This window comes from Pundamilia nyererei, unplaced genomic scaffold, assembly GCF_000239375.1.
Source record: "Pundamilia nyererei isolate P.nyererei 1_Seehausen unplaced genomic scaffold, PunNye1.0 scaffold00211, whole genome shotgun sequence".
In the NCBI taxonomy this organism is placed as follows: Eukaryota; Metazoa; Chordata; class Actinopteri; order Cichliformes; family Cichlidae; genus Pundamilia; species Pundamilia nyererei.
In genome coordinates, this window is record NW_005187612.1 from 283,118 (window position 1) to 311,068 (window position 27,951).

The 27,951-nt window shown below is 42.8% G+C and overlaps 3 protein-coding genes and 3 non-coding genes across 6 annotated transcripts; 4 read left to right on the top strand and 2 right to left on the bottom strand.

The window, feature by feature from the left end:
* The first annotated feature begins 532 nt into the window (after window positions 1-532).
* brms1 (BRMS1 transcriptional repressor and anoikis regulator) lies at window positions 533-2,540 on the top strand. Its single transcript, XM_005748048.1, has 7 exons — window positions 533-542; window positions 733-812; window positions 922-1,018; window positions 1,149-1,238; window positions 1,959-2,023; window positions 2,153-2,192; window positions 2,274-2,540. The coding sequence occupies exons 1-7, from the start codon at window positions 533-535 to the stop codon at window positions 2,279-2,281; spliced, it is 390 nt and encodes a 129-aa protein (XP_005748105.1). The 3' UTR covers window positions 2,282-2,540.
* Window positions 2,541-7,165: 4,625 nt separating this feature from the next.
* tmem179ba (transmembrane protein 179Ba) lies at window positions 7,166-11,551 on the bottom strand. Its single transcript, XM_005748019.2, has 6 exons — window positions 11,263-11,551; window positions 10,760-10,895; window positions 9,809-10,005; window positions 9,053-9,190; window positions 8,370-8,448; window positions 7,166-8,140 (listed from the first exon to the last, which is right to left on the bottom strand). The coding sequence occupies exons 2-6, from the start codon at window positions 10,856-10,858 to the stop codon at window positions 7,958-7,960; spliced, it is 696 nt and encodes a 231-aa protein (XP_005748076.1). The 5' UTR covers window positions 10,859-10,895; window positions 11,263-11,551; the 3' UTR covers window positions 7,166-7,957.
* trnas-gcu (transfer RNA serine (anticodon GCU)) lies at window positions 7,684-7,765 on the top strand. The gene has a single exon. It is a non-coding gene; the product is annotated as a tRNA-Ser (tRNA).
* Window positions 11,552-12,503: 952 nt separating the features above from the next.
* Window positions 12,504-25,627, bottom strand: prox3 (prospero homeobox 3). Its single transcript, XM_013914624.1, has 7 exons — window positions 25,270-25,627; window positions 19,913-21,432; window positions 19,556-19,870; window positions 19,303-19,410; window positions 17,007-17,119; window positions 16,339-16,444; window positions 12,504-14,736 (listed from the first exon to the last, which is right to left on the bottom strand). The coding sequence occupies exons 1-7, from the start codon at window positions 25,385-25,387 to the stop codon at window positions 14,563-14,565; spliced, it is 2,454 nt and encodes an 817-aa protein (XP_013770078.1). The 5' UTR covers window positions 25,388-25,627; the 3' UTR covers window positions 12,504-14,562.
* trnai-aau (transfer RNA isoleucine (anticodon AAU)) lies at window positions 17,547-17,620 on the top strand. The gene has a single exon. It is a non-coding gene; the product is annotated as a tRNA-Ile (tRNA).
* Window positions 17,837-17,910, top strand: trnai-aau (transfer RNA isoleucine (anticodon AAU)). The gene has a single exon. It is a non-coding gene; the product is annotated as a tRNA-Ile (tRNA).
* Window positions 25,628-27,951: the final 2,324 nt, after the last annotated feature.

Here is a 27,951-nt window from a genome sequence, read left to right on the forward strand (position 1 = left end):
GTATCACTCCGCGAGGCTAGCAGTAGTGATACGGCCCAGCCATAAGTAGAGCTAACATTTGTGGACTCGGACACTTGGCGAATAAACTTTCATACAGTGTGATGTGTGATTTTTATAGCAGACTCGAGCCTAACCTTAGATGGCGTGATGTTAGTGTCTAATGTCTAATCTGCTGATAATAAGGAATTGCACCAAAATCGGGAATAATCAAGAGTGTTTATGCTAGTTTTCATGTGTTTGTGAGTCCTGACTTCCTTTGTGTTCTCGCTTTTTTGGTGAAGGCGACACCTGCTCAGATGAAAAAACAGACATTATTCTTGAGTCTGAAGCCATGAATGACACAAAGCTCGTTCCTGTGGATTTTTAGTGGATTTTCATCATTTTAAGTTTTGGATCAGTTCCAGCATCAATTTGTTGGAAGACTTAATTTCACACAAATCAGTGTATATTTATGAGTAATTAATTTTTCCTATTAAATAACCTAAAAAAACAACAACTGACCGTACCTTTAAATCAATAAGGAAAAAGTGTGATGCCTCAAGGTAGTTGTTTACCCAGAATGCATTTCTGGTTCAGGGTCCTATTAAATATTTAGATTGTTTTGGACCCTCCAAATGCAGCACTTACTTATAGAGCATTGCTAATGTGTGTTTAACCAAACAGTAATGGAGTAGCAGTGCACATAATGCCAGTATGACCTCCTCAGACACCTTTGGCTGTCTCTTTGTGCAGGAGTGTACAGGGAGCTGTGTCTGCAGGTCATCAAACACAAGCATGAATGTGAAGTGCAAGGAGCGAGGCAGCACCTGGAGGTAGCGCGCACGTGCACTCTCAACCGCATTCTGCTTTCCTACTGGAGACTTAATATTCTCAACTAAAAGAGAACTAACGCGCTTGTTTGTATCTACACGTGTTTTACAGAGTGAGCGAACGCTGCTGTTTGACGCCATGAAGGGCGAGCTACTGGAAAAGATAAGGAGGCTGGAGGAGGACAGGCAGAATATAGACCTCACCTCAGGTACGTGTCAATCGCAAAGCTGTTACGTACACATAAAGTACGCAAAGGTTATAAAACTGAAGTACTGAGTGAAAGTGTTCAAAACAATTCATTTTAGTGGAGTTGTATAAGGTGGATTCTGTCTGTTCAGAGTGGAGCGATGAGCTGAGGGGCAAGAAGTGCAAAAGAAAGAACCTGCTGGGTCGATCTGAGAAGAAAAAGAAAGTAGCTTTGGTTTCAGGTAAGCACCGCGTGTGAGGAGCCTCACCAGCACTGATGTGTACATATACAGATGAGGAGATGAGCTCCCGTCTTATTGTTTAAGTGCTGCTAAACAGAGCAATATATTTTTTTTAACAGTTTTCCATAGCTAGTTTTTACCCAGATTTACTTTTCACATAGAAATTTCACGAGAACTATTATTACTTTATTATTATCTGTTTGTTGTGCTGGAAGCCAAAGCAAAGACTCAGTTTTGCTGCGGACTGCTTGAGGTTTTGCTTCCACTTTGATGAGATTCCCAGTTCCTGACACAGAAGCATCCCCACAGCATAATACTTCCACCACCATGCTTCACTGTGGGGACGGGGTTCTTTGGGTTGTACTTCCTGTTTCCGCCAAAGTGCAGACATTTTTATATGGTGTGTAAATTGGAAGTTAACCCTTTATTACACAATTAAAACATATCGTCGCAGAGCAGTGGCCTGTGCTATAGCTTGATGAAAAGGTCATTTACTTGCAAGCCATTTTTGTCAGATATTTCCATTGGAAATCCTACAGAAGGCAAGAACACAACAACTACGATCAAAAGGCAGAATCATAGTTATTATTATTGGTTATATATCATTTTATGTATTGTTTTTAAATTAAGCTTAGATTCAATTAGTTTCCAGAGTGTGTTTTCTTGTTTCTGTTTAGTTTTCAGTCTCAGTCTCTCAATATGACTGCCTCTGTCTCACAGGGCCTTTCATCGTCTACATGCTGAGAGACATCGACATCCTTGAAGACTGGACTGCTATCAAGAAGGTCAGAAATCACTTGTAAAAGTTCCCTTTGACTTCCCAGATTCTTCAGCTGTCAGTCGATAAAGATGCAGCTTCAGGGTGTGTACACCAGCCTGCGTCCGATCGTGTAAACGGCGTCTCTGTTTTTCAGGCGAAAGCAGCTCTGTCGCCACTAAAAAAGAAAGTTGAAAGTAAGTCTGCTCCAATCGTCTTTTATTAACGCAGCAAACTGAAAAGGTTTGGTCTCTAAACGATCCTGTTTTGTCTTTCAGAGCGGTGATGAAAGGCGGATCTGTGCAACAGCGACACCAAACTTAACACACACTCACGTTCCCAGCTATTTCCAGTTCAGGTTTTGTCTCGTTGAAGCCCAGCAGACTGTTGAGTTGTTTTTCTGCGCTTTTGATCCCACCTGCCTACCACCCTACTGCTTGTTTGTTATCTATTGCTATTTAAAAGACTTTCTTAACGATATGACAACCATGTATTTATAGAATGATTTATAATGCTGATTGAAAATCTAATCTTTTAGCACACAACCTTTTTGTCTGTCTTTTTTTTTTGTGTCTATCGGTGTGAGTCAGAATCACTGAGACATACTCGGCTGTCTTGGATTTGTTTGATCATATTGTGTTGTTGCAGCTGTGCGTTGTCTTGCACAAAAGTTTCTGACTGCCTGGAAGCTGGTGGGAGAGGAAGGAAAAGAAGCTTCTGATAAGCAATGTTCACATAGGACACCCAGCGACTGTGCAGAAAACACGCGTATCTAATCAAATGACATGAAACTCACTATCATCACGTGTTAATTACACCAATTAACAAATTCTAAGAGTTCATGAGCAGGACCGAATACACAGGCTGAACCATGTTTTCAGCCATCCTGACCACCGGCACATCTTTACACCATAGAAAAGGTGGCTAAGCAAACTTAAAAACGTCCAGCAGGTGGCAGAATTTATCTTTATTTTTAAAAATCTGATCAGGATCGTGACTGATTGTGAAATAAATAAATAAACTGGTTCTTATGCAGGTGGAAAATCAACATGTTTGAATGTTTCTGCTGAGCATCACCACAGGTGAGCAATTTATGTGAATGAATGCTGGGCAGCCCAGTGTGCATGAGGTTGGATTAATGCAGCTTTAAAATGTCCTCAGTTTGTTTTTGGGGGGGGGGTTTGGAGGAGAAGCAGCAGGAACAGTGGAGAGTCAGCTACAGGTCACTGAAATGGCAGCTCCTGTGGAGGGAGACAGAAGGTTAACTAGCCACAAAACGCACTCAAAGACCAACGGCCTCCTCTCAGACCGCTACTTGCTCCTGCGTGTTCTGGGTTCAGTCTCTCTGGAAATAAAGGATTTTTTGATCTGTAATTACAAGAAGTGCAACTAAAAATAATGTTCAGATTAGTTTCAGCGGATCTTTAGGGCACCAGAGGAAATAAAAGGTGGTGACAGTGAGAAAGCTCATGATGGCGTGGTTGGGGGCAGCAGCCTAAGCAAAAAAGCCCAGAGCTCCCTCTCTGCCTCCAGGTCAGCTGAGACACCTCTCCGGGGTGTCCTGGGTCTATGACCCGACCTGAAGCACCTCAACTCAACTAGTGAATTTTAAAGCGAATACACAAGAAAATCATAAATAGCTGGCACATGTAAATGTGCATCGCTTTGAGAAGTCAGTAAGTTGATAGTGAGCTAAAGCATGAGAGAGGTGGCAGGAACCCAGGCTGACCAGGTAAATATGTCCACATTTGAAACAAATACCCAAAACCCTGTTATAAAACGAAACATCTACCAACAAAGAAGAATCTGAGGAGTCAAATATTCACATCCTGGTCTGTGTACAGATCTTTAAAACTAAGTCAAAAACATTTCACCTATAAAGAAAATTTATCTTTCCTCAGTTTTCTGTCGATTCAATACAGACAAAATAATGTTACATAAACTTTCTAAGAAATCGAACTAACATGCTCGTCCATACGTTGTTCCTACTCGTGTCCCTTTACCCGATCGCAGTCTCTAGATCGAGGGTGTCACAGTGTACTGATGTGAAGTACAACTGGTGCCGGGCTCCATATTCACCTCTGCCCACTGAAATAGGACCATTTCAAGTGATCTTTGCTGAAGGTGTGCCGTTCTTTGTCTTCACTCTCAGTCTAATTAACCTAACCTGCACATTTATATGCAGGTTAGTAGATCAAAGAGTTTGCATGAAGCTGAAAAAAACGCTCTAAAGGAGACATGTGGAGACCAGTGTGTGTGGGAATCATTTATTTGATGTGAGAGGAGTGAAGTTCAATTATGTGTTTACAAGGTAAAGACAGAGCTGTAGATAATGACAAAGTGCTTTCCCCCTCTTTCACTAAACTCCAGGTTAAAATCTTTCTTTGTCCTCTGGATTACATTTTTCAGGGTAGCTGTCATAAACATGGGTCTGCTTGAAGTTATACTCTCGGGTTTGTGGGAGATGGATTCAAGTTCCATCTCATTCCTTCATTTTTCCCTTCATTGCCTTGCTGATCCTTTTATCTCTCTCCTTCTTTCTTTTGTCAGACCTTCCTCCCTTTATCTAAGCTGCTGATCGGTTACTTTAAATGGGATGTTGCATCACAGTTCATGACTTCAGCATCTTCCACCTTCCCTCGTTTTTCTCACAGCTGCTTGCTGAGTTTACGCGCCTGCCTCTCCCTGGCTTCAAAGGCAGCCTTGGTGTCTTTCAGCTCTTCCAGCTGCCGGCGGATTAGAGCCATGTCGAGCTGGGTGGCCTCGCACTGCTCCCTCAGGGCGGCCGACTCCGTCCTCAGCTGCGCGGCGGCGACGGAGAGCTGCTCGCTGCGTTCACGGCACTGCATCTGCATCCTCTTGGCGTCAGTGAGGAGGGACTCCACGCTCACCGCCACCGAATCGCACTGGTCGCGAGACATGTCCTGAGCGGGGATAGAGGGATGGATGGAGGTCAGGGGTCAAACCTGAATGGATCTGAGCGACGGTAAAGCTGGCGGTTGAAGGGCTCGCTCCTATTTAAATCTGAGATTTAAGGACTCAGCTCTGTTTTACAGATTTTGTGCCGTCTGGTTTGGCAGGGGGCTGGAGCTTTCCTGCCAAAAACACAGATAAAGTGAATCAATAGCTGGCTGTTAAAAGTCCAGCACAGATCAACAGGTTTAAAACAGAACATTTGATCTGTGGAAAGTGAAGTAGCTTAGAGGCTTATCATGGCTTAGCCTGCAGTGTCCACTGCTCCTCTCTATGTTTCTCTTTTATCCTTACCCATCTCCAAAACTCGTGCCACTGTTTTGCTCTTTACAAAAACACTGATTTCTAAAATCACAGGTTGTTTTTTCTAATTAGCAGCCAAAGAGTAACAGCAAAGCAACATGTGACGATGTCTTACCACAGACTCCAAAATCAGCTTTATCTCGACCCTTGTGGTTTTCTTCTGAGACTCAGGTTGCAGGCAGGGCTCGCCGTCCTCCAGGGTGCTCTATCCTTCGCTCTTTTTTTGCTGTCAATTACAGATACTTTAAAGAAACCTCCAGCAGACCCTGCTACAGGTGCAGATGGTGGAAGTGGCTGTAGAAGCTCGTTTACCAGGACCACTGGTGATTCTTTTTCCCCTTTGAAATGCCAGTACGCTCTTCACGTCCTTCAGTTTCTGACCTGTGTCCGTCTCTCCAGTGTCTTCCTCCTCTCTTCAGTGAGGATTAGCTGTTACCTCAGGCTCAAGTAAGGTCAGGCAATCCAGAGATTAGATAGTTCAGGGTGACGTGTTGTAAGAGCAGCTCATTGGGTCTATTTTGATCAGGGAAGGGGAAAGTAGCTCATTTAGACGCTCAGCCTGGAACATCAGTTCAAGTTATGCTTTAGTCAGCTGTTGCAAGTCACCAGGAATGATTAGTTTGAGCAGTATTGATAGAATAATGCACTTTTTTAAGGTTTGTATAAAACTAGCTTTTTCAGACAATAAATATTCCCCACAGTGGTCTTAAATGTATGTTTCAGGTCTCTTCTGGATGACTGCCCTGTTTTGTTTTGACACTGATCGAACACAGCCGAGACTTTTCACTGGACCCGCTGCTTTACAGAGCCGCTAGCTAGAAATCTTGGAAATGGTTTTGCAGACTTTTAAAATCTGACAGCCGGCTTATGAATCTGCGGGTAGCAACAACCAGGCTGTAGGTTGTACACAGAAACACAAAAACACTATAAACATATCCCTGATAGTGAGAAGATCATTCCCTCCATCACAGACACCGATCACACCGGCTGCATCTGGAAAGCCACCGGCGTCGTAGAGGACCTCACACACCCCTCACACACACTCTTCACCCTGCTGCCAAGAGATACTGGAGCATCCGGGCCAGACTGTGAAAGTTTGTTTCCCCCAAGCCGTCAAACTCCCGAACACTCAGTTCCTGGACTGACACACACACACACGTCACTACCAAGCACTTATCTGCACAATCTCAAACACACACTTTCATCCATTAAGCTACTTTTTGCACAATGCTCAGTCTTTTGCACTGCCATTGTTGCACTTTTCTATTGCACTGTTGCGTCTGCATCGCTCTGTCTGGTGTTGCACTTTGGTTTTTTTGCAGTTTTTGCACACTTGCACTTTATGTAGTCTTGTGTTGATTTTCTGTGACATGGAGGAGCGCTGTCTCGCTTCACTGTGTACTGTACCACTGCACACGGTTGACAATAAAGCCACATGACTTGGTGCAAGTGAATCTTTATTTATTATTAGCCACTAGAGGGAGACATTATTCAACGTTTCCATATGCCTGTTCCCCACGACAAACATGAGCATGTCCAGAAATGTCACAAATAAAGCGCAGCATTGCAAACACACAGTCAGATGTAAGAAGCACACCTGACTGAACGTCAGGCCCGAGCTTAGAAAAGGTTAGAATTTAAATTTTTTAACGTCTAAACGTTATTTCCAGCGTTCAGCTGCAGCGTGTTTCATCAGACGGTGGCACTGTAAGCTAACTACCTGTGGTCACCAACAAATGTTTCAAGTCAAATCAAAATAATTCATCAAAAAGAAGCATACTGAATCAGTGTGGATGAACCCAGCAGCAGATTTCAGCAGAACAGTCTCAGACGCTTCTTTGGTTAAAGGTTGTAAAAGTCAGTGTCACACAACAATCAAAAAACAAACAAACAGTGAAACGTCTTCCTGTTTTTCTTTTTATTTCTTTTTAGTTTCTAATGACATAATCACCACACAGATCAATACTAAGCGATCTTTAAAGCCACGTGTTGACACCTTAAACTTGAAGACAATGCAGTGTTTTAGGATTTTACAGTCAACAAAAATAAAATGTGTTAAAAAAGTCTATGGCAGATTCTGGTTTTGTGAAATCAGTAAAAAGAAAAAAAAAAGTGTTTTATGTAGAAAATTCTTAGTTTTACTCGTCAAAAGTACATCTGAGCACAGTTAAATTATAAAATCAAACCCTGTGATAAACACCCTCCCGTTCGTTGGCTGTGTAAACAAACCCAACACAAGCTCGCTCTGAATAAAAAACAGATAAGTTTCTGTGGAGTCCACAGACGTAGATGTGACGCGGCGGGTGAGATGTGGGAAATAGGTAAATTCAGTACCAGCGCCTGACAGCGCTTCAGTGTTTCCAGTGTGTCCTGACACAGACAGACAGGCTCTGCATGCTTGTGCATTCAGGTGACGAGGTGGCCGAGTGGTTAAGGCGATGGACTGCTAATCCATTGTGCTCTGCACGCATGGGTTCAAATCCCATCCTCGTCGAGCGGAGTTTTGGTTTTGTGGTGCTTTATACATACTGTTAAACCCAAAATCTAATATCTGCAAAACCTTCCACGTGCATTCTCAAAATGTTGTTCACTGAAATCCTTAAAACACTTCATTTAACCTTTTTCCACACCCGCTCCCACTATTTGGTCTTATGTGCTTTTATAACCCCCTCGCTCACACCCGTTCTCACTGGGGCATTCCAGGACGGTTGAAAAACGGCTCAGTCTCTTCGGGCGTCACACCCGTCTCCCCGAAAAGGCTTCCAGTTGGTGCGGCTCCAATCAGCTTGGACGCTGAGCCCCGACGCCTCTGGATGATCACCAAAACCCCGATGATGAGCCAGAAGAAGAAGTTGATCCACACTGCCGTCTGAGAAGAAAACAACATGACGCGCAAGATGTACTGGAGGCTCTTTTACCTAAATCTGAACACATATGATATGCTAACTTTGACTACATCTCTTTATTCATGGGTTTTTGTAGTGTTGCAGGACTCCAGTTCATAATAATGCTTCTTTATGTTAAGCATTACAGTAGCTAGTATGTGTGGACCATGTGACTCCAGCCAAAAGCATAAAATAAGTGAATGAAGTACCGACCTCGGCTTTATGTAGACTGCTGTAGAACCTCTCTCCATCAAGTGGGCTGGCCCATTTTTCAGACTGGGCTTTTTCACAACTTTACACACAGAAAAACATTGAGCATTAGACAGTTTAAAAGAAATCCAGGGTTATGATTTAATTCATGATGGATTTGTCTTATATGAATTTAGTCTTGATTATTGGTCACTGATTCTATGAACAAATAGAAAAACTGCAGGCAGTTTTGTCAGAGGAAGCAGTGGAAAGCTGCAGTTACATAACATCAAAGTAAGTGGAGCTCAAAACAAGCAATTAAAAACTAACAACACCATGCACGTCTTTGCTTCTCTTTTAAGTGCTCGCCCTTTCAGAGGATTACAGTGTAGCCAAGGATGAAAAACTGTGTGCTGATGACATTTTTAAAAGGAAAAGGGCATCCTGAAAGACAGACAAAGGCCAAGAGTAAAACAACTAGATGGTTATAACTAAATCTACCTTCATATGGCTTCATATAGAGCTCTAAGAGAACGTGGGCGGGTGGGTAAAGTGAAGCTTTGGAAAGGAGAAAAAGGGGAAAAAACAGAAAGCACGCAAACACAAAGTGACGCTCCCTAGCTTTCAAATGTTATTTTCATTTTCATATGCGAGTGTTGACGAAAGCGTTTGGTCCTGTGCCAGGTGTGGATGAGTGCAGGTGTCACCTGGTAGTGTTGGGGACGTTTTTCGTGACAGACGAGCAGAGCGTGTCGCGCCCGATCTTCAACATGCAGCCCGTGACGAGCAGGAAGAACAGGAAAACGCCGGAGACGGCAATAAGCACGTTCATCCACACATTCTCCCTGTGAAGGAGGAGAAAAAACAAGCAGATAAGAGCGTGAGAACAGCACTGTGCTCTTTAAAGTGAGGCAAAACAGAAGAAGGATGTCAAACTACAAAATGCAAGCTAATGTGTGATTGTGTCGCCATGCCGTGGTATGGCACATGCATTTCTGCTTCTCTGTATCAGCTCTGCAGCTTATTCTGTGCTACATCGCTGTGGCGACACACCATTTCACTTTAAGTTCAGCTTCAGGAGCTACTTAAATGATGCCAGTTTTAAACCTCTGACAAAAATTCAACTTTTTCTAAATGTATTTGTAGCTTCTTTTGCTTATGTTGGCTACAGAGAACAATGTTTACATGCACACTTATTTTCCTGGGTAATCAATCAGTTTAAACTAAAGAAATCAGCCTAAAAGTGCACGCAGACATCTGTTAAATTCTGTCTACAAGATGCTTAAAATATCCTTTCTTGCGGCTGGCAAATCAAGCTCAAAAGAACGACACAATGACAGAGCAGGCCAGCATTTATGCAATATTTGAAGGAAAACACTGACGATTAAAATTGTTTTTAAACCCACACAAACACTGCAACTCTGTACTTTGTCGTGAAAAACACACACACATCATGTGGTCACCTTTTGAGTTCCCCTTCGCTGCAGAAAGTGTACACCCAGTACACAGACAGAGAGAAACACACCACTGCCACCATGATTGATATGGCCGACACAAAGTAACACAAAGAGGAGGATGTGGACGACTGGACTCCGATGAGCTTGGACGTGGCATTATAGCTGACCGCTCCGTACAGCATACAGTGACCTCCGAAATTACCCTGAGTAAAAAAGAGAGACAGAGGTTGGGAGGGGGTCACTAAAAAGCTTGAGTTCCGCTTCACCGTTTCAAGCGCTTTGCAGGAAGCTACAACAAGCGCATCAACGGTTGCATCTGACGTCTATAAATGAGCAGCAGGGAGCCAAATTGGGCACGAGAGGCGTCTGGGTCACATGATGAGCAAAGCATCCGAACTAGAGGTACAGTTAAAAACCTGCGCGCGCACACGCACGTTCACAATTTCACGTGCATATCACGCATTTCCGAGCGTCTGTTAAGCTAACACAACGAACAGTTGTTGACACACAACAATGCTCGTGTGACACTTCGCTAAAAGTTTGTGGTACATTTTTCGAGAAGTAACTTCTCCGATGTCTACAGTCCAAAAACATTAAAAATGTGGAGAAATTAGAGTTGAAATGCCGAAGGCAATGACAGAGTGGGCAGAACTGGACTGAAAGTGGAAGCGCGTGTCAGTTTTTTAATCCCTCGCGCTGCTTTTAATTACCGTGTAACACCCAGAAAACTGCGCAGCTGTACGAAAACAATTATAGTAGCTTGAAAATATAAATCTGTAACACTGTATGCTGAATTATGTTTAAAGGATTTTTCTTCAAAAAATAAAATAAGAAGTTTGTTTCTTTTTGGCTAAACTTTCTGGGATAGACAAACGCACTACAAAGTAAGTCCACCCGGAAGAGGACGCGTACAACATGTAATATATGGAGCAGGTTAGTAAAACTTAGAAAAGTCACCTGGACGATGGTGACAGACGCTGCGGTAACAATCCCGCAGACAAAACAGCTGATGTAGAGACCCCACTCCAGCACCAGTAGCCCCGCTAACGCCATCATCCAGCAGCAGCTTAGTCCGCGTCTGCAGAGAAAAGAGCTGCCGTGAAGGTAGCAATAAAAAGGCAAACAACTTCCGGTTAGTTCCTTCACAATAACATACCAAGCCTCCAGCAACCACGATTCGCAAATATTAAGAAGACAGTGAGTTGATTAAAAACAAGGCAAGGCAAAGTAGTAAACGTGTCCGGGTTAATCAATAAAAAATACATGAAAATGTTTTCCATTAAGATTAACACGTGTCAGTTGTTTGTTTAAATAGACTGTACTCTTATTTAACCGCAGACTGCCAGAACATTGTGGAAAAAATGAATCAAGAAATAAAGAAAGGTCTCATATATTTGTCACGACCTTGCCACACGTCTCAAAAACATGATTTAAAATGTTTTAAGCCTGACTTAACTTACCCGTGTGTTCTTCAGCTGGGTTATATTCTGGAGGTCAAACAGTTCGATTTCCGGTGATATTGTATCTTTTTTATTACCTTCACCCGCAGTCAAACAGTCCAAAGTGAAAATCGTACGTCCAAACTCTCTTCTCGATATTAGTTCGAGCAGCAATAGAAGCTTCCTCGGAGTTTCACCGCAGCGCGTGAATGCGTAAAAAACAGCTTACTTGTCTCACGTGGACACTGCTTGTCATACAGGCCCTAGATCGTTTCTCTTCGCTCAATCAGTTGGTTTCATCTGATGACCCAGAAAGATAAACTGAAAGTCTGCAGCTAGATATATGTGTTAATTCACTCATGTTAACGCCTATATTTACGCAATAATTATTTTTATTATACGGAAGCAAATACTGCATGTTTGCATTGTCTCAAATATGTAGATGGTTCAAGTTAGTCAAAGTCTGAGCTTCTCGAGGGTTATGAGGTATGAAATGCTAGAGTTAGACACAGTGTGTGTGTGTGTGTGTGTGTGTGTTGCTTCCTTCCCAGAATGCTTAATGAAACCTTGTGACTTTGTGTCCTGTGACCATGTCATTTTTATAGGGTATATGTCAAACATTTTAAGCCTGTCAGATTCACCTCTGCACTAATAATAAGCTTACTAATTCCTGACACATAGCCAGTGTTACATCATTCAAGGCTGACTAGAAATAACTGTTTTCTGTAATAACATGCCACACAATTTCTAATGATATGTCATTAGAAAGGAGCTTCAAAATTATGAATCAGCGCTGTTAGCTTTCATAGGAATTGTTTATGTGATTTACACCACTGGGTTACAAAAGTAAGTAGAAAAACAAATGGTATGTTGCAGAAGGTAATACAAGACAGAAGGTAATAAACTGATGAATGGATTGATAAATAGAAAGAAGCGAGGATTTTTCACAAATAATTCTTAAATGTGGACAAAGAAAGTCTTGCAAAAATACCAAAATAATACTACTATGTTGAGAATGTAACTTCACTTAACTAGGTGACTGGACTCATTGTTGGGGGGAAAAAAAGTAGACATGCCAGTGTGAGTTTGTGTGTGTGTGCTGCTGTCTCAGGAGGCGAGACTAAGTGGTGGGCAGAGCCATCACAAAGTATTAGTGTCAGTGAGCATGTGAAGGTGTTTTTAGATTGAAGCCTTAATGCATGCTGGCACAAATGTTGGACCCCAAGACCCAAACACTAGAAAGCTTCCGTTTGTCTATGTGTGTATCCACAAATCATCACACAAGCCTTGTATCTCTTTAATTCATGATAAGTTTAAACATCAAAATTCACCAAAGTCTGAACGAGGCACAGATCTACAGTAAAGAATACACTATGTACAATATAAAATAGAGGGACATAAAAGATTACAACGCAAAACGAAAATGTAGGAAACATGCACTTGATAACACGTCACGGATAGGTCGAGGCTGTCGGTCGACATTTTCTTGAAGAGAAACCCATCTTTCCTCGAGATAAAAGTCATGATATAGAGCGGAGAGAGTGAAAGTTTCCCCCTTTTGGAAAACAAATGTTGATATATACTGTATATAATTATATATACTTATTGTGCAAGTGAACTATTTAGATTAGCAACACTTTAAAAAGAATTCAAAAACATACGTAAATATATCAGCAATAAGAGCACATCAAGGAAAGAACAAAACATTAATTATACTGTTTTAAATTCAATATAATGTCCCTCTTGAAAGAACAGCTGTTTTGATTTGACTGCATGTACAAAAGCTTGATAATAATTTAATACTGAACAGAGAGATGAGAGGCATACACAAGCAGCAAAAACAAAAAAAACCCCCAAAACCCACCGACCAGATCGTGCCGTGAAACAAGATCAACTTCATTTTGAAAATCTTAATCTTTTGAACTTCGGATGAAACGTGACGGTACGATGTTGTTGGAGAGAAAATAAAAATGAAAGATAAAATCCTGATGGAGAAGCCCACACACAAGGCAGCGTTAAAAGGTCATTTCATGATGAACGCCCCCTGAGGGAGGGCAGCCCTGAAATGTTTGAGTGTGATTGTTAAGTACTGTTTGTGCGAGATTGTTAAGCATCGCACAGCAACATCGCTGCTTTATATTTAAAATGTTTAGCAGCGATTTTCCGAGTAGGAACACCGCTCATTAGTGATGAAGCCAGAGGAGCCGGTTACCTAATCGTAAAAGGTGATGCGCGTTCGGACTGTGTGTCAGAGCGAATCTGAAGCTTTGACTTTTCTGGTTTCCAGCAGTAAGAACAGCATTCTTGCTCAAATTTGGATGTAAAGGTTGTCTTTTTTTTTTAATGAGACTTTAAAACGTTGTTTTAAACGTTAATATTATTTATGGCAGCATCCTAGAAAGTGGTTCTGGCCCTTAAACCAAACCAACCGGAGATAATTTATTTGAGCGTAACCGCACCTCCAGTTCTCTGTCTATATGTGACCCCCCCATTGCAACTACAAGCTGTTTGTTCTTGTTTTATTCACTTCTCATTAGTACAGCGGGATTTGCCCAACCCACGGGTCACCGTCAGTCCCCTCTGAGGCCTTCTCCAAACCACAGTCTCAATTCATCCTCAAGCCATGTTCCATTATCTACCAGAAATGGTGTCAAACCTAAAATGAGGATGTGGTCCCAGCTAATGAAACAGCAACTGAAAAATCAGCGGGGAAAGCAGTGCTGAATTTGAACCCTAACCCTCTTCAGTGAAACTGAAGCTTACGCCAACAACAGACCTGAAGCGTCCTATCATATACGTTGGTGCTCTTGGAAACTGGAAGCTTTGCTATGTGACTGACTTTTGCGTCAATTGTCCACACTAAAAAAAGAGTCAATTTGTTTCCATGAACGTGAAGTTCAAAAATTGTATTTTGTGTCTATTTCACAAAACTACTGTGAGAGTGTGCTTTTAATAATAGCTTTAGATTTCATGCAAGCAGCTGGCTGCTGAAGAATGTTTGGAGAAGGAATTCCTGCTCTGTCCATTTTAATTCAATGGTATGGTCACGTTCCTTGATAAGTGCGGTCACAAGACTGCAGCACTGGGGGATTGCTGTTGAGCCTGTATACAAAACCTGCCTGTCAGTATGAGAAAGTGTATGTATTCCTCTGCAAGTCAGTCGAAATTCTGTAATAGTTCTAAATGATCTTTTGCATGGTTACATATCAGTTTGCGATGTCTGAAATGTACCAGTTTCTGAATGATTTAATGCCTCGTTTTAGTCAAATTATGTCTGAGCATGCATTTGTGCACACGGACCAGATAAAAGCTGTGCAATCATTAGCCAACTGGACAACCTGGCAGCCTGAATGCATCTGGTAGAGGACTGTCAAGTTTACAGATAATTTTGTATATTCCTTTCTTCCAGCAGGGGTCGGTGTCTCTCCCCGTCCAAATGGCTGAGTAAAACTCTCTCAGAGCCACTTCAGACACCTCGATGAACCTCTCTGGAACCTGCACACAAAAATATGATGTCAAGGAGGAAATGTTTATTAGGAAGTCTTCTGGAAGAGAAAAATCCATTTTCGCTTTAGTTTAGTATCTGAATCTGTCAGTCACATATCTATCTACCTTATCTAAAGGGATTTAAATCTGAGAAACTTGTGTTTTTCAGAGAATGTGAGGTTTTGATTGTCTCTGTACTTTCTAAAAATCTCATAAGCGTTGTTGAGCAGTGAATAGTTTCACAGGAAGAACATTAGAATACCTGTTATTATAATGTGCATTCAGTGCACCCTCACAGGTGTTTTCACCCACTTTGGTAAAATACAGACTGTGACTTTGATTGTCTCTGTTTGTCTGAACGCGTCTGTCAAAGCAGACAGCTTTAACACAGCACGTAGAGACTTCTCATTGATTATTGTTAATAAATGGACCTATTCTTTCGCCGCTATGACGGAAAACACGTTAGAAGGGAACACGGATCTATTCACAGCTGAACCGCACATAGCTTTAAGCCGAGCTGAGGCTCAATCAAATAATAAACTCACAAAAATTTGTGTAGGCGAGAGTGACTTTTCAGACTCGAGCAACCTTGTGACTTTGTTTTTACGATCACAGAGGTGATTCGGTTTTTCAGCGCTGCCTGAACGTTTCCCGGGATACATTGTAGCCATAGTAGTTTTCGCGTTCTCAATACCTTTTTAAATCCAATGACGTCTGACGAATAACAGATCACCTTGGGTGATAAAATTAATCATCATCTGTAGAATTGGAAACTAATGTGCGATGATTGTTTTATGATAGTGTGTGTCCTTCAGCAGGTCAGTGAGATATAACAGTGCTTCATTTTCTGTTTCCTTTTCATGCACAAACTCATACAAGTAAAATAATTTCTCTGCTCACTAAAGGTAATAGCACATTACACAAAATAATAACCCCAAGCTCCAGTGCTTTTCATTTCAGCGGTGTAGTATCTTTTTATTGTATATCTTCATCTTTATGCTATACATGATTTATTGAGGTTTATTTCCTCCTTAGACTTATCGTCTGCTCGGAGCTTACCAATTAATATCAGATCAGGACCTCATTCAGAGTCCAAGCAGCAGCCATATCTGGCACTTTATTGACCTCTAAAGGACAAAACACTTGAGTCCTACCATCCTCACCTGGTTTGCACAAAGTGGGACTTTTATTTGATTTTCAATAAGAATGGCTCAGAACACGCATTAAATGTTTTTAAGAACTGTTTGCTCAAGAAGGTCAAACAGCTCAGATCAAATGATCTTAACTCAAAGGACCGCTGAGCTTAAGAAAATCAGCAACGGCTTGCGTTAGGCATGTATGTGAACCTTGAAAAGCATTCCAGAAGACAATCTATAAAAGACATCAAAAACAGAGTGCAAGTTATCCTTCAATACATGACCCAAGACCGTGACACTGTAGACAGCACTTTAACTTGATTGGTATTTTCTTTTAAACACAGGAGCACTGCATAAAGATCCATAATCCATTAGCGCTGTACTTAGGGCTGAGGAGTATTCACATCCCCACCCAAGGACTGAGTCCAGTCGTACAACGGGTAGGCTGAAAGCTGCAACTAGAGCGTCTCCTCACCTGGTAGATGTTGCTTTTATTGTAGTGCATGTTCAGTATGCGGTAAAGCTCCGTATCACGTCCCACTCGCAGCTGACTCTCTCGGCTAATACGAGGCGCACCATCCCTGTGTTACAGAGACAAACAAACTCATTTAAATACACTCACAATAAAAAACAGATAAGAGAACCATGTATAATTTACATAAATGATATTCAGCTTCAGTTTGTTTCTGACTTTTTGCAGTCATGTTTTATGCCCATTGCTATTTGTTTTACTCGCTACCATCATGAGTTCACATCAACATGGCCACAGTGTCTAAACACCTGAGCACTCGCAGAAAAAAAAAAATCTATATTTTTATCAATAAGCCTTTCCGACCTCTTAAATCAAGCGATATAAAAAATGCAGACATCTATTTCTCAGCTGCAATGGTTCGTTTGATTATAGCAGAACTGAATATCTGTCATGGAGGAAACCATGATGCTTCATGCGGTTCCAAAGTCAATCATGCAATGTGTGATTCTCTATTTCTAAAAAAGTTATATATGATGTCTGATGTATAAATCAGACTTTACTTCAGCTCGTCTAACAGGGGCTACATGTTCACACTCATAAGGCTCACTGAAACAATGAAAGTATTGCAAATAAAATGAGTTTAACATGAACCAGTGCCAACCCAAACCGACCGGGTGAGAGCCTCGCGGACAGCCTGGCGTGCAAAGCGCTCCATCTGGATGTAGAAGAACTCTCTGAAGTTACTGAACCATTTAATCATCTGGGAGGTCACACAGCGATTAAACTAGACCATGGATGACAGGAGAGGAAGTGAGCAGGTGAGGACAGCAAGAGAACAGTGCTTTTTTAAACACTTACAATGATATGCTAAATTAACCTGACTTGAGCTAACTTAATTGCACTTTGTTTGTTATGTCAAATTACATTCAAAAGACTCCCCCCCCCTTAGTGGTCATTAAAGTAAATGACCTAATCTAAGGTTTTCTGTTGACACAGACTCCAAGAGGAGAAATAATCTCTGCAACTCCACACTGTTTATGCTTCTAAATCACTGTAAGCTTGCAGATCGTATCAGATAATACCACCTTATTAAGAGATACCCTGTAATAATAATTTATTGCAGCATATGCACTTTTAAGTGCAATGAAATATGGAAACAAAAACGTCTGGGATGCAGTCTCCAATATGTGACAGTTTTGGCGTTTGCGCATGGCCGGTTAGCTCAGTTGGTTAGAGCGTGGTGCTAATAACGCCAAGGTCGCGGGTTCGATCCCCGTACGGGCCATATACGTTTTCAAGCAGTTGAGCACCTTTAAACAAATGCTTTTCGCTTTATTTGCAGAAGAATATCTTATTAAAAATGAAATGAAAAACACCTCGAGCTTTGAGACCCGACATGTCCAACTGTGACATCAGCTTTTTAACTTATCCACAAAATTTCCAAAAATAACTCGTGAGCTGTGCAGCTCTGGCCGTGCTCCACTAACACCCACTGCGACATGGCCGGTTAGCTCAGTTGGTTAGAGCGTGGTGCTAATAACGCCAAGGTCGCGGGTTCGATCCCCGTACGGGCCAATTCCAGATTTTGTGAAGCACCAACCACTACATACGTATAATACACATGTTAGCGCTTGGACATTTTTTCAGAGTAAATATTATATGCACTCCTCTGTATCTATACTGATATAATACATCAAATCAAACCACACAGTAATATGGGTACATTGGCTACAAGATTCAAGCACTTTTATATACATGTTACACCATCAGTAGTGAGCAGTTTTTTTTTAAACTTTGTGTCTCTGTATTATCACTGAAGATTTTATTATATCTGAATACTTGGAGTGCACAAATGTCCTGGTTTCCCCCAGTATATCACTGGTTATTAGGCGATTTAAGTGAAGGCCTGACAATAATTGCAGTCTTACAGTCAATTTAAATTTTTTTAGAAGATTGTTCAAACTGTATTTGTTTAGGCTACAGTATGTCTCAAAAGTCATTCAAGGACTACTCATTTCCTTGAAACTCCTAAAAGACCTCACAACTATAACACAACTGAACTTATGTAGTAATGAAAGATTTGAATAAATTCAAGATTCTTCGAAGCAGCAGCATTTGAATACTTTTGGGGGATTCGTGTTATCTGAAGCAGCGCTGCATCATTTCAAATCAAGACCTTAAAGATGTGCCTCATTGTCTTGTTAAAAGAAAACAATGTAGCTACGAAGTGCAAACCAAACACTCGTTAAGTGCTGTCTTCAATTATGAATGAATTGCTAACAGCGTAATCTGAAAACCCCACGTGGTAGCAACCGCACGCACACATCATCTATTCATCTTAGACAAAGGAATTGAGGTTGGAACCCACCACTATCAAATTTGGACTCACCAGACCACAGCCCAGATATCCACTAGTCTAATGCTCATCCTTTGTTATGCTTACTTAATACTAAATTGTAAAAAAAATTGAGAAGTACAAAATTCTTTCAGCAATTTGATCCAAATGCCTGATAATTTCCTCAAAACAGCTAATCTTAAGATTCTAGGAAGCAGTGTGGTGGGCACTAATTTTAGGGCGGTTAACTGGAGATTTCAGAAGCTTTTAAGTCTCTGCAGCAGTAATAACTTCTGGTCCTTCTTCCCTCAGTTGTAAACACCACGCCTGTTCGAAGAAACCTTTAAAGTCTTTGTAATATATGGACTTACATTCATGTCTTAAAGAAATGCTGGACAGTCAATTCTACTTCCTTAGTCATAATATCCAATACTACAGCAGCCAAACTGGCCTAATTGGCATTTCATAGCTGTGACGTCGTCCGTATTGTTTTAACAATGTAGAAAAACCTTCAGTGAGCAGGCGTGTAAAACGCAGTGGCTGATATACTGCCGTGTGACTTTGAGGTGTGTTAAAAAAAAATCACTTTGAAGTGAAATTGTCGTTCCAGCACTGAGCTGGTGTACACACACCTTGACATCAGGGAAATACGTCTTGAGCGTGTTGGAGCTGGGATAGCGAGTGTAGAAGAACATGAGCTTGGCTTTCTTCAGATGGCAGGGTGACAAGCCCTCCTGGGTGTACATATGAGGTGAGTTAAGGAGATACATGTTTAAACAAACACACACACACACACACACACACACACACACACACACACACACACACACACACACACACACAGCTCTCATCCTCATTCTTTCAAGCACACTGACAAAAGGATATCCCCCCAGCAGTCAGGTAGAGCTCTCCTCCATCCATCCCTCCTCCTCGCATGCCCCCATCTCCCCTCATCACTCGCTCCCTCTCTCTCCCCCCGTGCGCGTGGCGTGCAAGCGACGGGTCCAGGTGGCCGAGCAAGGGGAGCGGGGGGAAGGAGGGGTGAGACGATGGGTGGGAAGAGAACTCCAAGAAAGGGTCAGAGTTCAGGTAGTCTTTGCGGGATGACGGGAGGTGGGGGAGCTGAGGGTGGTGGAGTGAGCGGGAGAAAAGCTGCTGCATTGAGTAGTGGAGCAAGGGGAGAGGGAGAGGAGGGGGCGGAGGCGGGGGAGGAGGGGGAGGCGCAGGGAAAGAAGAGGAGGAAGAAGAGGAGGAGGTTGAAGACGGGTGGAAAGAGGAGGAGGAGGAGGGATCCTTGGGCTGAGAGGCTGGAGGCAAGAGGGGAGGGTGAGAAAGGGGAGGAGGACGAGGCAAAGAAGGGTGGTGCAGGGAGAGGTTTGGGTGAGAGGGATTGAGGTGAGTGGGGAGAGGTGGGCCAAGGAGTGGGTAGGCCTTTCGCGTGTCAGGTGACCTTTGAAGAGTCAGTGGCATCGCTAAATCGGACGGTTCAGTCCGACGGGGTGGTCGCGGGGGCAGGGCGCTCCCATTGCTCATCTTGTGGAGCTGCTTCTCTCTTTCTCCGTCCTGCCCTCTTGTTTTGTCCTCCTTATCGCTCATTGTTTCTTCTCTTCTTCCTCTCGTTAACAGCCCCATCCACACTGCCTTCTCCTTCCCTCCGTCGCTTCCCGGATCAGATGGGAGAAAAGAGATGGCAGCGGGAGGAGAGGAAGGAGCGAAATCGGTCATCTCGGTGTAAAGGCGGAGAACTCGGTCGATGACCCGGGCCACAGCGCTGCCCAACTCCAGCTTCAGCGCCGCGGCAAACTTCTGCCCTCCCTCCTCACTCTCGTCATCTATCCCGCCATCCCAGTCTCCTCTGACCAAACCTCCGCAGTCCAGCCACAACCCCGATCCCTCCATCACACCCTCCAAGTGCAACCCTCCTCCTCCTCTTCCTCTCTCCATCCTTCTTTCTCGGTCTTTTTGCAGCTCCTCTTTCCGTTTGTGGAAGCTGTCGAAAGGGGACTCGGAAAGCAGGGAAAATGATTCCTTTTCCATCTCTCCGCCATCAGTGTCTTCCTCATCGTACATCCCTTCTGTCATGTCCTCCTCCTCTATTAGCCCTACATCCTCTTCTCTCCCATCAACTCCACCGCTGCTTCCGTTTCTGCGCTTCCTTTTCTTCTCATCCTCGGCCATGTGCTTTTCCCCAAAAGCTCTCCACACTTTCTCCTGCAAAGCCTGCAGTCTCTCCCTTGCCTCCTCCAGCTGTTCTTTCAGCTCTTCCCTTTCCCTTCTCCTCTCTTCCCTCCCTCCTTGTTTGCCTCCCTCTTCGGCCTCTCCATCCCTCTGTCGGTTCTCCAGCTTCATCCTCTTCACTTTCAGGATGTCTTGATTCCATTCGACTGCGAGAGCCGCGTCATTGTGCCTCTTCTTAACCCCGAGCAAGTCGTCCTTTCCCTCTATCGCCCCCTCATCTCCCCCTTCCATTCTTTGCTCCACGTGTCCATCCCTCTCTCCTTCATCTTCCTCCACATTTCTGTCCTCCAGGTGTCTGTGTGTGCTCAGGCTTGTGTTCAGCAGCCCTCCGATCCTCCTGGGGCCTCCACCCGGCTGGAGGAGATGGTGGATCAGTGGAAAGCCGGGAGGTCTAAAGGCAGGAGTAAGGCGGCCAGCATTAGCCTGAGGATGGATTCCAGCAAGATCTGTGGAGTTGAGAGTTGGAGCAAATGTATGTATCTGGGGAGCAGAATCATCAAAAAGATCTGTGGGTGAATCCATGGCTGTAGAGAGGCAGAAGGGACACAAAGAGACACAATAAGGATTATAATTGCTGCATTTGTGATATTTTGAGTAGTAGCAAGTGTTTTGCAGCCAAATGAAGTTACATACATGAGGTTAAATTTCATTAAAATATATTAATAATTAAGATGACCATAGTTTTGTGTGTAGTGCTCAAAGTGCTACATGATTTAGTATTTAATTTAATATTTAAAGCTCAAAACAGAAAGATATTGATTATAGTGGAAATAATAAGATAACCACCAAAACAGAAATGGTTTTACAGGTAGAAGTCACTGACATGTTTCCCTTCTCATCTTTTCTGATTGTTTTTTCCACTATTTTTGCATTTGGCTAGTGTCAGTGTGACTGCTGGTTGCACGGGCAGTCCAACTCCTCCAGAATGGCGTATCAATACCTCCCATTGCCAGGAGATTTGCTGTGTCTCCCAGCACCATATCAAGAGTATTTAGGAAATTCCAGGAGACAGGTAGTTACTCTAGAAGAGCTGGACAGTGCCCTAGAAGGTCTTTAACCCATCTGCAGGACCGGTATCTGCTCCTTTGTGCAAAGAGGAAAAAGATGAGGACTATGAGTACTGCAAGAACTACAAAATGACCTCCAGCAGACCACTGGTGTGAATCTCTCTGACCACACAATCAGAAACAGACATCACGAGGGTGACCTGAGGGCCTGACATCCTGTAGTGGGCCCTGTGCTCACTGCCTGGCAGCTTGGAGCTCAATCGTCATTTCCTATAGAATACCAGAATTAGCAGGGCGCCCTGTGGTTTTCACAGATGAGAGCAGATTCACCCTGAGTGTAGGTGATAGATGTGAAAGGGTCTGAAAAGCCGTGGGGAACATTATGCTGCCTGTAACATCATTCAGCATGACGAGTTTGGTGGTGGGTCAGTGATGATCTGGGGAGGCATATCAATGGAGGGATGCAAAGACCTCTGCAGGCTAGGCAACAGCACCCTGACTGCCATTGGGCATGGGGATAAATCCCACAAGCACATGGGGGCCATACAAATGAATTCAGTACTCCGTAGGTTGATCATTTTCACTTACGTCAAACATGGCATCATTCATTTCTAACACATTACCCAGTCGATAACAGTATAGGTAAACAGCATGACTGTTTTTGAGCAGTGTACAATTGTGCTGGCAGGGTGTGGTTTCTGGGCTCAGTCACAAGAGGGAGAGTTGAAGCAGTGTGTTTGGGGGAGTAGTGTCTGATGAAGAGAGCAGCAAACCTGTTGGGCATGTCTAATTAACCTCTCCTCTGACAGTAATTGTGGGGCCGGAGACGAGAAAACACAAAACTGTTAGCAGTGAACCCGAGAGGCACACAGAGAGCCAAAGATCGAGTATAAAAAGTGTGTGAATAAAACCGTGTATAAAACACACCTTTCTCGCCCGTCCTTACTGGGGACCCTGTCACCAAAATTTTTACTCTATAAAGAAGAAACAGGTCTTACTAAAAAGGTTTGTAGGGCTTTTTTATGTGGATTATCTGCTCTGGTTGCTTTTCATTTTTTTCCAATGTCATTTTTAGTTCCATTCAATTGTAGCGCACTGCAGTAAGGGCAAAAATCTCAGAGGCTGTTTTGGTTGCATAAATATCTGCTAGATAGCAAATGTTTCTGTTTATCTGTGACTGCACTTGGTTGACAGTGAATGAGTGCCCATCGCAACAATATGGCTGGAACGTTACCTGGACAGCAAAACAGGTCACTGGTCTATTGCAGGACACAATCACTTTCACTTTAATAGCAAAAAGAAACAACTCCAATGTATTTGTATAGAGCTAAACGTTCATTGTGGCAGTGTTAAAGAGAGTAAATTTAGCTAGAAAGCACAGAAAAGATCAGTTTCATCAGTGCGGGAAGCGACATCCTGTGGCACCAACTAAGACCTAATGGAAGGGTTAACATCTGGCTCATGATCTTTGTCACATATCGCCCTCCTCTCTTCAGGCTGTCCTTCCTGTTGTGCTTGAAAGTGTGTTGTCTTAGACAGTGCAAGTATCAAAGAAAAATATATGTGAGAAAACTGAGGAAGATAAATGCACATAGATGTGGATCACGCACAATAACAGAAGTTTGGAAAAAAAAATACAAAACACTGTATGGTGGAATATTTAGGTGCTTATTACACTCCCAGGCTAATGCTATATGGCTTGCCTACAATTCCTGGAAAAGGTTGTAAAGCAGAGACCAGTGAATGCCAGGCTTATAAACGACAGTACATCTCACTGTTTAATCAAGATCAAAAACACACATCCCAGTTCCTATTTTATATCACTGTGTAACCTCATTTCTGCCCCGATACCCCTTTTCCTTCCTCTCCATTCCTCTCTCATCCTCTCTTCCTCCTCTCTCTGTTATCAGTTCAGGCAGCTTGTTAAGCACTGTTTGATCAGAGTGTTTACCGTCAAACACACACACGAACACACAGACACACACACACACACACACACACACACACACACACTTTTGCACAAAAGCAAAAGAGGCTTGAGAGAGGGCTAACAATGGTCAATGGTCCTTGTGGAGTGAAATAGAGTGAGAGCAGCATGTACGTAGTGTGTGTGCATATGCAAGTGTGTGTGTGTGTGTGTGCATGTGTGTGTCTGTGTGCCTACGTGTGCATGAGCAGTAGTCCTACTTAGCTTTGATAACACCGCTAATCCACTTCAGATGGATACACTACAGCTCACTGAACAGATGTAAGGACAGGACAGATGTAAGGACTGACAGAGGTACAGGAAAATACAGAAAATATGAACACACACACAAGGATGCACAAACACACACATCACAAAAAACAATAGCTAGACAAAACAGATAGATAGATAGATAGATAGATAGATAGATAGATAGATAGATAGATAGATAGATAGATAGATAGATAGATAGATAGATAGATAGATGGTGAAACATGAAGAGAATAATCCTCCTATAAATAGCTAAATATCAATTATTCAAATGCCCTCTCCTCTCTACTATAATACAGCCCAGATGGCAAGCCAACCAATGGGCTTATAACAGGGACAGATTAGCTTTTCAAAGCCAGTGCAAGCTGCACAAAATATGAGCAATGACTATGAAAGCCATTAACCACTAGATTAGGCTTAAGAATGGTGCTCTTGGACTGCCGGAGCTGTCACTGGGTAGACTGACAAGAGCGAAAACACACATGAAACAAAGCACAGATAACGCACTGGTATTATATGATCCATTTAAGTATGTTATATTGGAAAATTACATTCAAAAAGTTCATTTTCTAACATTGGAAAATAATAACACATTGGTTACTATAATACTGGGTTGCAACCATACTTGTCGAATGAAATTTCTTTTAATTAGCGTATTTTTAAGCAGAGCTGGATAAATGTAACTCATAACTATGGATTTGTAACATACACAATCAAAAATATTAACTAAGGACTTTTTTTATGTTATAAATTATTTGGGTCAGTCATTTTTCGGGGTCATTTCTTTCCCCCCTTCACATAGGTTATATTCTATCTATCTATTTGCGGCGTAATTATATCACTTTGAATAATTAATAGAGTGTTTAAAGCCTCCGCGTGGCAACATCTGCTTTGGCGATTCTGACGCACGAGCGGTCAGTTTGTGCGGGTGCGCGCGCGCGCGTTGTGCGTCCTGTGACTAATTGGCAGCGGCGGACTAATGTCGCAGTATGAAAGAAAATATAAACAGAGCGAGATAGAGGCGAGCAGCTCGAGCAGACGCTGACCTTCGTAGCTCTTTAAACGCCGTAAAATGTCAAATATGTAAGGCAGAGGTTTGAAGTTTAAAATGAACTTACTCTCAGTCACAGAGAAGAGCTCCAGCGGTTCCCCGAAGCCTTCCAACCCCAACGGCCGTTTCTGTGCGCTCTGTCTCGGTTGGTTGTCTCCTGCTGTCACCGGACGGGCCTTGGACATCGGTGCGGGCAGACAGGAACCAGTCAGCAGGAAGATTCCTGCTTTTTCCCGCTTCCCTCTTCTCTGGATTTGTTCCGTAACTCTCTCAGTTTTCCCTCACTCGTCAAACGCCTCCTCTTTACTCTAGTTGTGTCACTGTGCAGGTTTTTCCTCCCTCGCCAATCCATCTATCTCTGGCTGGCATCAACCTCACGCGCTGCACCCGGTGTGGAGTGGCGCGCGGTGGGCGGGCGAGCGGGCTCGAGAGCTGTCCACTTGACAGTCCGGTCCCTCCCATGTTGGCAAGACCCCCAGTATGCACACACATACACACACACATACACGCACTGTGCTGTATTAAATCGTCGCTTCATTTGAAATTAATTGGCTTTTATATAATTCACGTAGCAGTTTGTGACAGAAGGCTACTTATCCACAGACGAGCCCATAAACATGTTAAGGGGAAATTACTCTGACCAAAAACCGAGAAGCATTTTTTCAGTTTGTGTTACAGTAGTGATGCCACAGACCTTCAGCAGCACATTCTCTGCACTGCGAAGGTTTTATTTACCGCCGACTGTCACCCGGTCAGTCATTAACAGTTTTATCTGACCACAGGAATCTGTCTGTGAGATCCAGCACCCCTGAGCATAAAGACAAACACAGCAGAGTATCTAAAGACTCTCTGTCTAAATGCATTCATTTTCAACATGTGGCAGCTTTAATCCGATTTTACACAAATTATGTGAATTTAACAGTGTAAATGTGGATTTATAGGATGCCTTTAAAATGCATAGGTATAATATTTGGAAGCAGCAGTGCAAAGGTACCCATGTTCAGTGGACCATAATGGTCTGTTTTTTTTACAGATGTCCTTGCTCTACTTCAGCTTGCCTGCTTTAATTACACAGACACCCTGATAGCAGGGAAACATTTTGCTTTAACTTCAGCAGCACTTAGTAACCTGTTGCTGGGAATGTCACCCACCCAAACCCACCACTAAACTGTTCGCAGGCTCTCCCAATGAGACCAGGGGCCGCTTTCAAACTGCAATTTTTTTGTGTTAATTTTGTATTTTTTCTTTTCACGTATCACCTAAATCACGCCCCCCCCCCTTCCCCCAACACCTCTGCCTCATCCCATCTCTTCCTTTCTCTACTTCTGATTAAAACTGGTTATGCACTGAGTGAAAGGTCGCAGTTGTTATGGAAACAAGGCTTGTAACAAAAGCTGGACACATGGGTGCAGAGGGAGAGAAAGAGGGGAGAAAGATGGAGAGAAAAAGAGGGAGACGTATCTGAATAAACATAAACGCGCGGAGAGGAGGAGAGGGCAGGAAAGAGAGGTAGGGAGAGGTCTGAATAAATAAAAACATATGCAGAGGGAGGAGGAACGAGAGATGGCGAGGTCATGAAATAATGGCTCCATCTGCAATAATAAATAACAAAAGATAATGCTGGGTTTTTGTCATTCTAGGAAGGCGTTTGAGGAACAAAGGTGTGTGTGTGTGTGTGTGTGTGTGTGTTTGGACAGAGTGGGAGAATGCAATTGATAGATAATACATGGATCTGGTGCACAAGCTGGAGAATACTAAAAAGCACAAATTGTTCACAGAAAAGCGAACCAAAAAGCCTAAAATTGTGTGTCTGTCTGTGTGTGAGTGCCTGAACGTCATCTCTCTGAGGGCTCATATTATGTTAACCACTTAGACTAACATCAAACACTCTCTCTCACTCTCTCTTACACACACACACACACACACACACACTCTGGTAGGAGCGTGAAGGTGCCAGCCATATAAATAGGATATCCCAGAGCGAGAGATAAAAAGGAGAAGAGATTGACAGAGAGAGAGAGGGATAGAGATTATATATTCAAAGGGGAGAAAGAAAGTGGTGAAAAAAAGGATGGTGGGGGGGAAAGAGTGAGAGAAACGGAGAGGGCAAGAGCAGGAGGGGGTGAGGATAGATAGATACGAAAAGATCAATAAATGGCATAAAGTGTATGTTCATTGATTTAGTCGGAGTGAAAGAGTGATGGCGGGGAGAGACGAAATTAGAGGACAGAAAATGCTGGGAGCAGAGAGGAGGGCAGCGAGTGGGTGGTGAAGGGAGAAATAGATATAAAAATCTAATTAAAGTTGCATTAATCGATACTTTCATGTCAACAGTGGGTCAGATGAGTATTTTCAGCGCAAGAGAAAACCAATCACAGTGACAAAGTAGCAGAAAATGATCACCCAACGCTGCGGCTGCCCTCAGCTCTGCTCTAAAAGCGATATGATAAATCACCTGCTCATCATCTCCCCAACTTAGCAACTATAGGTTGAGAACACCCTGGAGGATTATGCAGGCGCAAGTCAAAATATTTTTTGAACTAGTCCAAAAAGAGAAAAAGCAGCTTCCATAAATCAGATAGCCAAAGTCAAAAAGGCCAAATTAGTGCGAGAAAAAAATCAGTGAATGCAGGGTTGCATTACTGCATTGTAGTACAGTACCAATCAAAAGTTTGAACACATCCATTCATTCACTATCTATCTATCTATCTATCTATCTATCTATCTATCTATCTATCTATCTATCTAT